This window comes from Typopeltis vanoorti, chromosome 7 (genome assembly GCF_054136105.1).
Source record: "Typopeltis vanoorti isolate ZY-2024b chromosome 7, IOZ_Tvanoo_1.0, whole genome shotgun sequence".
Lineage (NCBI taxonomy): Eukaryota > Metazoa > Arthropoda > Arachnida > Uropygi > Thelyphonidae > Typopeltis > Typopeltis vanoorti.
In genome coordinates this window covers 85,915,786-85,927,963 of record NC_143555.1, presented here as the reverse complement: position 1 = coordinate 85,927,963, position 12,178 = coordinate 85,915,786, and the positions used below count along the sequence as shown (strand labels likewise).

Sequence of the window (12,178 nt, the reverse complement as noted above, 5' to 3'; positions counted from 1 at the left end):
GTTACACCAAAGATAGTAAACTCTGGGATACTTTAGGCTGTCGCATTTCAGTTTAGTTGTACCCAGTAAGGACTGGAGTAGTTTGGACAGAGGAATAAAAGAAGTGCTGATTTTACATTTCTCGAAAATTTTAACTAACTTTCGTGAAACAGAGATGATATATAGTAGACAGATAAATCCTTTTACATCAATACTATCTTCACATGGTGAGCAGGTGGATTAAATATTAGCTTACAAACAATCTGTTTAGGATAACTGTTTTTCTGAAAGGTCGTAAGAAAAAAAAAACTGTAGTTCTTTGGTGATCTCTTCTTCTTCACTGAGGAGGGAGCAAGCATTTTACCTAATGTAAAAGTGATGCCAAGCATTTAACATCATTAATTTCCAATTCCAAGGTAAATTGCATTCTTGGGTGTTGATTGTTGAGATCTAGTGTATGGCTCCAAATTAAAGAAATATCATCATGTCTGTGGCTTTAATGGGAAGGAATTGACTGCTTTTTCCTCAAATGTTTCTAAATATAAATTTGCTAATATATGAGATAATGGATTGCCCATGGCAGAGAAGAGGTTCTGTTTGTAAATAGTATTTTTAAACAGAAAGTATCTACAATTTATGCAATAGGTCAGGAGTAACATTACTTTTTTGATAACTTATCTTTTAAAAGAATTAAAACTTCTCATTTTTCTACAAAAAAAAAAAAAAGAAAAAAAGAATATTATAATTCTCCCTGCAGACAAAGGTAACTCAAGTGTCATTCTAGATACCGAGGAATACAACAACAAAATGTTACAACTACTATAAACAGATACATATTGAATTATTGAAAGGAATCCAGTTCATGAACTTCACAATCTCCTCAGAACCACTAAAGAATTTCCTAAAAATTTAAGATGAACTCTTTGTTTACTACATCCTCTTATCCTCTGATCATATATATGGTTTGTCTGAAATACACAAGGAAAACACTCCACTAAGACCTATCATAGAAGGCACTGAATCTCCTAAATACAAGCTTTCAAATCATTTGGCCAAAATTTTAAATGGTTTAACAGGCTCGACCACCTCCTTTTTCAAGAATTCTGAGCACTTTGTTACAATTGTTAAAGATATGCACCTTCAAAAAATATGACATTATGGCCAGCTTCAATATTATTTCCCTCTTTACTCATGTGCCACAGGAGAGGTATTATCATCATCATCATCAAATTCCTGCCCATGTACACACAAGGGGTGTACAGGATATGATAGTACTACATGAAAAAATTATATCCTTACTAACTTCCTATCTACAATTTTCCTCCAAATCAGTCTGTTACTTGTCAAGACTCCAACATTATCAGATCTTATATTTCTATCATCTAAGGCACTTTGTACCATATCGATCCGCCTATATCTTGGTCTTCCTCTGGGTCGTTTTGCTGCCAACCTGGCAAAGAACACTTGTTTTGCTAATCTTTCCTCGCCCATTTGTTTATGTGACCATACCACCTGAGATTAGCTCTGCTAATACATTCCTGGATGCTGACAATGTCAAGTTCTTTCCTAATATCCTCGTTTTTAATATGATATTGCCATTGATGCCATCTGTTCACGCCTATAATCTTTCTCAGGACTCTCATATCTGTGGTCTCCAGTCTTTGGTCAAGTGTTTTACTTCTGACCCAGCTCTCAGATCCATAAGTTAAAACTGGTTTGAACACTGTCTTGTATATAGCTAATTTAGTGTTCCGACTAATTTCTCTCTTATTCAATATGAATTTATTCAATTGACTTCCCACCATACCAGCTTTGCTGCTTCTGTTGTCTATTTCTATATTTAATTTACCATCTTCAGTAAAAATCGTGCCTAAGTAGCTGAAATGTTTTACTTGTTCCACAGGTTCTCCATTCACAACACAGTCGACATTTTCGATGATTCTGCCTATTTTCATTGTCTTTGTCTTTTTATTGCTAATCTTCATACCATATCTATTACAACAGCTATTCAATTTAGTCAGAGAATCTTGCAGACTTGTAGCTGATTTATTTAGAAGTATAACATCATCCGCATAAAGCAAAGAGCTGACATTAACATCTCCAATTTTGATATCATGTTTAATACCACTTTCCTTCATAATGTGATCCATATAGATAATGCATAACGGAGGGGATAATATACATCCTTGTCTCACACCAGATTTAATATTAAACCATCTTCCTGTACTTCCTTCAATTCTAACTGCTAACTTACAACTCAAATAAAGACTAAGTATTGCTTGATATAATGCCCCAGTGACACCATATAACTGCAGCATATTGAATAGCTTCTCTCTTGGCACCTTATCATATGCCTTTTCCAAATCAACAAAACTTAAATACAGATCTTTGTTATATTCCCATTCTTTCTCGACTATTTGTCGTAAAGTGAAGATCTGATTCTGACAGCCTCTGTTTGGCCTGAATCCAGCTTGTTCTTCCACAATTCTTCTCAACCGTTTCTCAAGTATACTTGCATAGATCTTGCCAGGAACACTCAGTAGGGAAATACCTCTGTAATTCTCACATTCAGTTTTATTTCCCTTTTTATATATGAGTACTATGAGTGCTCTACTCCAATCATCGGGAATTCGTCCCTCTGTCCAGGCTTTCTGAACTATGCAGTGGAGCCACTGTAAGATTCTTATAGCACCATACTTCAGCATTTCTGGTTGAATATCATCTACTCCTGCTGCCTTTCCACATTTCAAGCCTTTGATGGCTTTTACTACTTCAAGTATGGATATGTATTCCTGACTGCATGCCTGGTCAGTGTTTTTAACCACTGTGCTGTCATCACTGCTTGTTTCATTTAGCAGTTTTTCAAAGTAATTACTCCATAATTCAAGGATATCTTTTTCTCCAGTTTTCATGTCACCTTTATCATCTCTAACTTCTTTTACAGCACTCTCTCTTCCATTCCTACGCTTCTTCAACAACCTCCAGAATATTTTGCCACCTTCTTGATATTTATTTTCTATGTTCTTGCCAAAGTCCTCCCATGACTTTTGTTTAGCTAGTTTTACACAGTGTTTAGCATTCTTGCATTTGTCTCTGTATTCTCAAAGAGCACAAGCTGACTTATTTGACAGGAACTTTTGATATGCTTTCTTCTTTTCCTTCACTGCCTCTTTAACTTCCTGTGTCCACCAGGGAGTTCTGATTTTTTTATCCTTGCAGACAACCTCACCACATGCCTCTCTGGCTGAATCAATCAATGTTTTCTTCAGAGTTTGCCACTGAATCTCCAAGGTTTGGTTCCTGTTCTCAAACTCTTTCATTTTTTCTTCAATAATCTTTGTGTATTTTAGTCTATAGTTCACATCTGAGAGCTGCTCAACTTTTATTCGCTTTAAAACTTTCTTACATGTTATTCTTTTCAATATGAAATTCAATTTTATCCTGTTCAAGACTAAATAGTGATCGCTTCCAATTTCAAATCCTCTGTACACTCTGGTGTCCTGCACCAGGGAGAAAACATCACTATTAACAATAACATAGTCAATGAGACTTTTCTTATTCCTTGCCTCTTCTCTCCATGTGAATTTGTGCACACTTTTATGTTGGAACATGGTGTTAGTAATAACCAGTCCATGTCCTGAGCAGAAATCAAACAGATATTTGTCATTATTGTTAGCTTTGCTCTTTTCTCCAAATTTTCCCAAAATATTTTTGTATGTCTCACAATTATTTCCTACTCTGCTATTTAGATCCCCAACAAGGACCACCTTTTCCTTTTTCATTGTGTCAGTTGCTTTTTCTAAAGCCTCAAAAAATTCCTCCACTTCTACCTTAGTAGAACCTTCTGTGGGACCATAGGCACAAATGAGTGTCATTGTCCAGTTCCCCATTCTCATATTTGCCCACATTACTCTACTTGAGACTGACAGCCATTCAAGAAGATTAGCCTCGTATTTTGTGTTGAATACTGTGGCTACTCCTTCTTTCCCTTGATTGTCATTGCCTGAATATAATATTTTGTATTTATTGCTCAGAAAGATCTCACCAGTTTTGGTGTTTTTCGTTTCAGTCACCCCTATTATATCGATCTGGTACTTATCTAATTCCTCAGCTAGCTCCATTTCTTTGCCATTCACGCTTCTTACGTTGATAGTACCGATCTTTAACTCTGGTGATGTTAAGTTGGGGTTTGTTTTCAGATTTGTTCCAGTAGCTGACTTTTTGCTGTTCGCCCTGGTTCCCTGGCGAAAACAACGGGGGCCTTGTTTAACCGGGCGACGCCCCAGCCGGCATGAAATTTTGTCATGTTGTACCGTCATTTTCTATTTTTGGTTTAACCAATAAGAATACAATTTGGTCGGCTAAATCCCAAATTGTCAGCCCATCCTTGTTCATTCAGTATCCAAGTAGATACCCAACAGGGTACACCACGAGAAGGTGAGGATTGGACATTAGGTCAGAAGCCCTGGTCGGTTCTCCGCATTCCTTTAAAGGCTATGTGGAGGTCTCCTCTCAGTTATACAGCTTTGACCCTTAAGCACCCCTTGGAGAGGTATTAGTTGTTTTAAAATATAAATTACCAAAAAAAGTTATGTCACTCACATGTTATTTTTGTTACTTCCTTTTTAAAAATACTATTTACAAAGAGAAATTTGGTCTCCAGCCATACAATCGATTATTTCCTAGAAGTCTTTGGGGAAAAAGCAATAAATTTCTTTGCATTGAAGCCAAGGTTATGGAAAAGGTATATTAATATATAATATTTTTCATAATATAGAGCCATGGACCAGATTTCTTAAATGAATTTCTGAACCATTTCAACAATCAATATCCAAGAATACCATTTACCTTGGAATTGGAAGTTAATGGTTCTTTCCTGTTCCTGGATGTCAAACTCCCTCATTTCTACATCAATTAAGTTGCAGACAGGGATTGAACAGGTTTGTTCTTGCAAACAGTCCATAAAAATGGATCCAGAGTGTTTGCATGTAGGACATCACTCTTCTGGCTGGCTTTCTCTATGGCACTCTAAGAACACTGATTATTATTACGGGCAATTCCAAAGAGTCCTTAAACTCATCGAGGGAGGCTTTAACCATCATGTCAAAAAGCAACTATTCAACATCCACACAGTATCTATCATACTTTGCCTTGAACTCATTCACAGTCATGGCATCCACAACAGATACTGGAGCTTATTCCACTCATTCAACACTCTCCAAGTGAAAAATCCAGTTCTAACACCCTTGCCCAGTTTCCATGAATGGCCCCTAGTCCTCCCACCATCAGTCCTGTTCTGAAAAATATCTTCTGAATTAATCTTACAGAAACACTTCAGTAATTTGAATGTCTCAATCATATCACCCCATTTCTGCCTATCAACCAATTTCTGCAACCAACAAATCTTCAACATGTTCTCATAAGGTTCATTCCATAGACCTGCTATCATCTTGGTCACTCGCCTCTGGATCCTCTCCACCTCCCCCCATCAAGAAGAAACACTGGCACCCAGATCTGGGCACAGTAGTCAAGATGGGGGTTTTATCAAGGCTCGATACAGAGGAACAATAACTTGCTTGTCTCTGCTCGTCAAAGTATTCTTCAATAACCAAGTGATTTGATGAACTGATTTAGCCACTTTTGCAATGTGCCCCCTAAACTTCAACTCCCTATCCACCAACACTCCCAAATCGCTGGCTTCGCCAATCTCCTGGAGTACAGTTCCACAAATGTGGTATACTGCTGCTAATCTTTTCACCCCAAAATGCATAACCTTAAACTTTGCCACATTAAATTGACATCCATTCTCCTTAGCCCAGTCCTCCAATCTATCCAAATCATCCTGCAAAATTTTGACATCATGTGCATTCACTATTGCTCTACCCAACTTTGCATCATCAGCAAACAAATGAACAGTTGCTCTCAGATCCTTTCCTATATCGTTAATAAACAAATTAAATAGTAGTGGTCCAAGAACAGAACCCTGCAGCACACCACCAGTCACAGGTCGTTTTGGACTTTATAAGTCCTTTAGACGGAATAAACAACTCTCTAATCTAATCTCTCCATCAACCAACCTCATATCCATCCCCATATGCTGCAATTTACTGATTAGAATTCCATGTGATATCCTGTCAAAGGCCTTAGCAAGGCCAGCAGTATCACTGTATATCCATTACCCTTATCCAGTTCAGCCGTCACTGTGTTATAAAACGTGAGCAAGTTACTGAGGCATGATCTACCCTTCACAAAACCATGCTGTCCCCCATACAGTATCCCATTTTCATCTATACATTCCTGTATTTTTCTCTTAACTACTTTCTCCAAAACCTTGACAACAACTCCTGATATACTGATCAGCTAATTTCAAGACTTCTGTAATTTGCAACAGCAGTCTTGGAACCTGGAACCTCCTTTATGCAGTGGAACAGTTACCTCTTTCCACCCCCTCGGGACTAACCAAGAACCGAGACTCAAATTAAACAAAGTGGTCAAGGGCATTGACAAATCTTTAGCCACTTCACGTAAAACCTGAGCTGGTATACCATCCAATCCCACTGATGTATTTAGATTAAGGTTTTGTAATATACTATTCACCTCCATTTCATTACCTCAATTCCCGTATAAGCTATTGGTTCCTTCATTCCTGCAATATCCACCTGGATGATATACTCATACAAAATGCTCACTCAGTAATTCCACTATATGAATTGTTTCAGTTATCTCCTTACCATCGGCATTCCTTAAAATCATTCTGCCGTATACATTTTTCCTTTTACTCGCAGCATATCGAAAAAACTGTTTGGGATTCTCTTTAGATTGCGTGGCTAATTTCCTTTCATAATCTGCTTTTGCTTTTCTTACCACACTCGTTACCCTTCTGGCCTGTGCTTTATACTGTTCGTGTGCCTGCAGGTTACCATTCTCCTTAAATTCCCCCCACAGTTGTTTCTTATTTTGCAGCTCAAGCTTAATGGTGTTATTCATCCATTTAACCCCTACTTGATTTACTATCTGGACTCTAGGTATACAGTCAGCCATTACATCCTTCAAATGCTTCCCATGCACTATCAACCTCCAGCCCTTGCAGTTTTTACATGCCATGGCACTGAACCAAGCAATCTGCTAAGCTTGTCATACTTACCAGCCCAGTAATTCCACATGTACCCTGTCTTAATTAAAAATTCCACGCATTTAACCACCTCCCAGGTCAAGATCTTATGATCACTCTCACCATTGGTGGCAACGTGGTCATATTCAATACAGTCAAATTCTCAGATGCAATTACTAGGTCAAGCACTCTCGAACCCCCTAGTATATTCCATTATATGCTGTCTCAGGTAGTTATCCCTTAATAACTGCATAAAATCCAATTCCTTCCTCCCATGTGGCCTCTCCTCCTTTCAATCAATGTTACCATAGTTGAAATCCCCCATAATAGTTACCCTCCTTCCACTCATTGCATCTATTTGCTTATGCATACTGTCTCCACCATCTATTCCATCATCTGGTCTATAGCAGCACCCAACTGTATATTTTGTTCTGCTAGTCTCAATCTCACACCAAATAGCCTCAAATGTGCTCTTTTCACTATCCTGCAATTCAACTTCTATTCTCCTTTTTTTTTCTCTCTCTCCCTCCTGAACACACTATACCCTTCACATTCTATCCCACTAGCTATATCATCTGTCAGCCATGTCTCAGTAATGCCAATAACCTGTGGCCAGGAAGAGCCAACCAAGGCTAAAAATTCTTTCTTCTTGTTCCTAATACCCCTGGCATTTGTATACATGAAGTGCAAAAGTCCGTTAGTCCCACCACTATCTTGATGTCTTATACTAACTATCCCATTCTGATTTGTTGTCCTTCGTACTAGCTCGGGCATATATAATATACACTCTTACACTCATCTGCCTCACTGATGATGTCTGCATATCCACTCCTTTCCCCCCACTCAATAGCTTTAGTTTCCCTGATTCTGCACATACACTTTCACTTCATTCAGCTACACATTTTCCAGTCTCAGCACACCAAATCTGTTCAGATGCAAACCATCCATCTTGTATAAGTCCTTTCGCCAATCAAACTCATTCCACACCACTCCTCCTGCATAACCTGCGCATAGAGTCATTTGCAATTATGGCCCTCCTTCTCAACTCTTCCTGTCATTTCATGCCAACAGACTCACTATCTTAACTCTCTCACTCTTTTCTTTTGCTACCTCCAGTAATTCCTTCAAGTTCTCTCTCATAACAAATTTTTCACCTTTTAAAAGGTGAAAAATCTGCTTTTGCGCTCTAATAGCCTCACTTACATCCATAATTTTCACACCCGGTAAGTACGATTGTGTCAAACTCTCATCTATTACGCCTCTTACTACTGAATCACCATACAACACTCGCTCCTTCATTTTTCTTACACTCCCGATCATACTCTCATTTTTCTTATCACACATTTGCTTCTTTCCATTAGCTGATGCACTCGGTAAACAATTTTGTAATCCCTCCAGCTGCCACTTTGTCCTATGTATCACTCCGCGTAACCGTGCGATCTCCCTCATTGCAACTAATTCTTCATTTTTTTTTTTTTTATCAGTCAAACCATTCTCTCGCTCTGTACTTTTACTTTCACTCTCAACACCGCTCTCAATACTATCTGGCACTACATCGCAAATTCCTATCATATCACTATTTTCTATCACATTATGGCTTTCATCTACTACATCAATCTCACGACCTGAGACACACTTCAAATCCTCGCTTACACTTTCCCAGCACTATTATTATCAAACCAAACTCCAACCACTGTCAGAAAAGCATACATCCCACAGACGTTACACTGAACGAACTCCCTTTGGTTAAATTTTTTAAACAAAGAACGGCAATGATTTGGACGCCATTGTCTTTCTTCTCATTGGTGCCATGTGCTACTACACTACGTATCAATTGTATCTTATCAAAATACTAATTTAACACTAATTAAAACAAACTTTTTATGCTAAACAGATTAACTCTGCAATTACTATAATTCTGGCACAATTTTTTTTTACTGATAATGCTATTTTTTTAGAACTAAATAACTTATCTTTCAGAGCTCTTCAAAAATAGTCCTACTATCAACACACCCCCTGAGAGACTAACATTACAACAGCTTCCTGTTCTCCTTCCCCATATTTATCTTTTGTTTTTTCCTCCTCCATTGCATGCTACATACTGCTCTAGTGTGTTCTCACAGCCGTATGCCATGTACTACTACTTTCTATTCAGGCCTGCAAATTTAACACTGAACAACTCAATTTTTCTGAAGTGACTGAATTAACACACATGGATGAAGTACATTGTTAAACTCAATTTCTCTTTCAGTGACAGTGAATGACATGTGGCCATTGATTACAAATATCACTAACTATACCACCCAAATTTGCCATTATCCACATCCTGGAAGATTGCAACATCACCTAGGTTTATCACTAAAATTAATGCAATGGGGCAAGTATTTCCTTATCGGACCTATACTTTCAACCTTTCAATGTTCTTCTGAATACTTTTTTTTTAAAAGCTTTATTGAGTAAGATAGAATGACTATCAACAGGGGATCCATCTTGCTTCTACTCCCCCTCCCCTTTCATGTTCTTATAACCCCTCTTTGTTCCAATTCACTTTCTCTCTGTTTATGTAGTAAATATCAGAAAGTAGACATTTTTGTCACTCGGTGTGAAACCACCATTCTGCTTTAATATCAGAAGCCTGAAATGGCTCAAAAAATCACCATGTCTAGAGCAGTTTCCAGATTATATAATCCTTAATCCAGTATAAATGTACTGAAGTCTTATAACCTGTGGGGGGGGGATGAGATTAACATATCAAAAAAATAAAAATAAATAAATATCAGATATTCGTTAATTGAATACTTTTTAACAAATTACAGAGTATTCATTATCAATATCATAAATTTCTAAAAACAAGCCAGGAAAAATACATCAATTCTATTATTATTATTATTTTTTTTTTTTTTGCCAAGTCCTAATATATTATAAATGGATATATCTGTGATAAAAAATATTAGTAACCATTTTTTAAACATAAATATTTGAAAAAATCATCAATACCTACCTTTCTGAATGATAACCTCTCTTTGTCCTCAACATTTCTCCAAGCTGACTGTTTGGTAAGTTCATCAGCTTTTCTTCACATGCTGAGCGATATGAAATTTTGCCTACTAACCAACCAAGAAATCCAGCACCTAAAAAGTAATATTCAATGAGTTCAATAATGCTTTAAAATACTTCAGTACTTTCAATAATTATCAGAAAACCCTTCATGAAAAGAGGAATTTACTATCTATTAATATACAGCATAAAAAACTAGAATTTAGAACAGTTGGACATGCAAGTTTGGTGTGATTATAGCCAAAGCAACTATAGCTATGAAGGCAGTATATCTGTTAACAGCATGTTTTCTCAGACCTGTCCGCCTGTTCTGTGAGATGAAAAACCAGAAGGAAAAAAAGCGTGCCAACTCTGTAGGAGATTAACTCACTGTTGAAAGTTCTTACAAAAATACCATATGTCATAGAAAGGATTGGAATCTAGTCTAGAGCAAATGTGTGATGTCCTCATGACTATGCTTCGTAGATATACAGCAATGCAGCAGATGTTCAAACCAATCAATATGGATTTGAGAATTTAGATAGAAACAAAATAGCTGTTAGGAGAACAGAAACCACTAATAGAAGTTTTAAGGAAAATTAGGATATTTTAAGGGAAACAAAAGTTTTTATTTTATTTTAAACCTGGAAATGATGGAATAAATATGGAACTATTTAAAAATGTTAGGTAGTTATCACATAAGAGATGATTAAATCTTAAATAAAATCTGGAAATCATGGCAGAAATCTATCAGATTAACTACTTTCAAAGAAAAGATTAAAATGTTCAAATTAAGAGGAATACTGCTATATTCTGGAGACAAAATATATACATCTATATTAAATAAAAAATTAAGCATTATATGTATATAGAAAATTTCTTGCAGAACAAAATGAATTTATAAAGAATTTCTAATATACTGATTATCATCTTAACATAATGAACTGAAAAACGAAGATAATTAAATTTAAATATTTATATCTTATAGATTATGAAAAATCAAACTGATTCTAGTAAAAAAAGAAATAAACTTTTTTTGAAACATTAGTTAATTTTAATTAATTCCACAATTAATAAAAAACAGGGTGCGTGCATATGTGAAAATAATCCTATAACAGTAAAAAGAAAAAACAGCAATATAACTGCGTTATATTGCTGTTTTTGTTGCAGTGATCTATAAATTAAAGATATATTGTTTATATTGCAGTGATCTATAAATTAAAGATGCAAAGAAATTATATTCTTGGTTTCATCCTTTATTCAAGTGTAGACAAACAAAGTCAGCATGTGAAATCACTTCACAACTGGGTTACTTGTACATAGAGGCTAATGACTTCATATCAATTGTTGTGGTATCCCATAATGCAACACACGCATATCCTTATGGACATATACATTGTATCAACCAATATTGTACAATGCCCTCTCAAAAATTGTATAGACTTCTATCATAAATTAAAGATGCCAAGAAATTATATTCTTGGTTCAATCCTTTATCCAAGTATAAGCAAACAAAATTTGCATGTGAAATAACTTCACGACTGGGCTACTTGTATATAGAGATTAATGACTTGACATCAATTGTCTTAGTATCCCATAATGTAATGAACATACCCTTATGGACATGTATAATGCATTATGGGAAGGGCCACTATCCAGATTGGTTTTGACCTTTATTCATGTCTCATCAATGGGAGCCAGACCCATAAGTGATACCAAGGTTGAAGTAATGCAGAAGTCATATTTCCATATACAAGGAGTCAAAAAGTGATTATATTCTTGATATAATCCTTTATCCATAACTTCACAGAGCCAGACCCATAAGTGATACCAAGGCTGAAGTAATGCAGAAGTCATATTTCCATATACAAGGAGCCAAAAAGTGTCACACCTTATTACTAAAATACTCTGGATTAGAAATAGATGTTAGAAGAAAGTTTTTTAATTTGGTTATATTATAAATTAAAGATGCCAAAAATTATATTCTTGATATAATCCTTTATCCATAACTTCACAATTGCACTACTTGTATATAGAGGCTACTTTGCATCA

General features: G+C 36.2%; 1 protein-coding gene across 1 annotated transcript in view; it reads right to left on the bottom strand.

Annotated features, from left to right (window-relative positions):
* Window positions 1-12,178, bottom strand: part of asrij (OCIA domain-containing protein asrij) — a 230,789-nt gene that overhangs the window by 89,961 nt on the left and 128,650 nt on the right. The window contains exon 5 of the mRNA XM_090396001.1: window positions 10,092-10,221. Coding sequence (XP_090252127.1) covers window positions 10,092-10,221 — 130 coding nt within the window. The remainder of the gene's footprint in view (window positions 1-10,091; window positions 10,222-12,178) is intronic.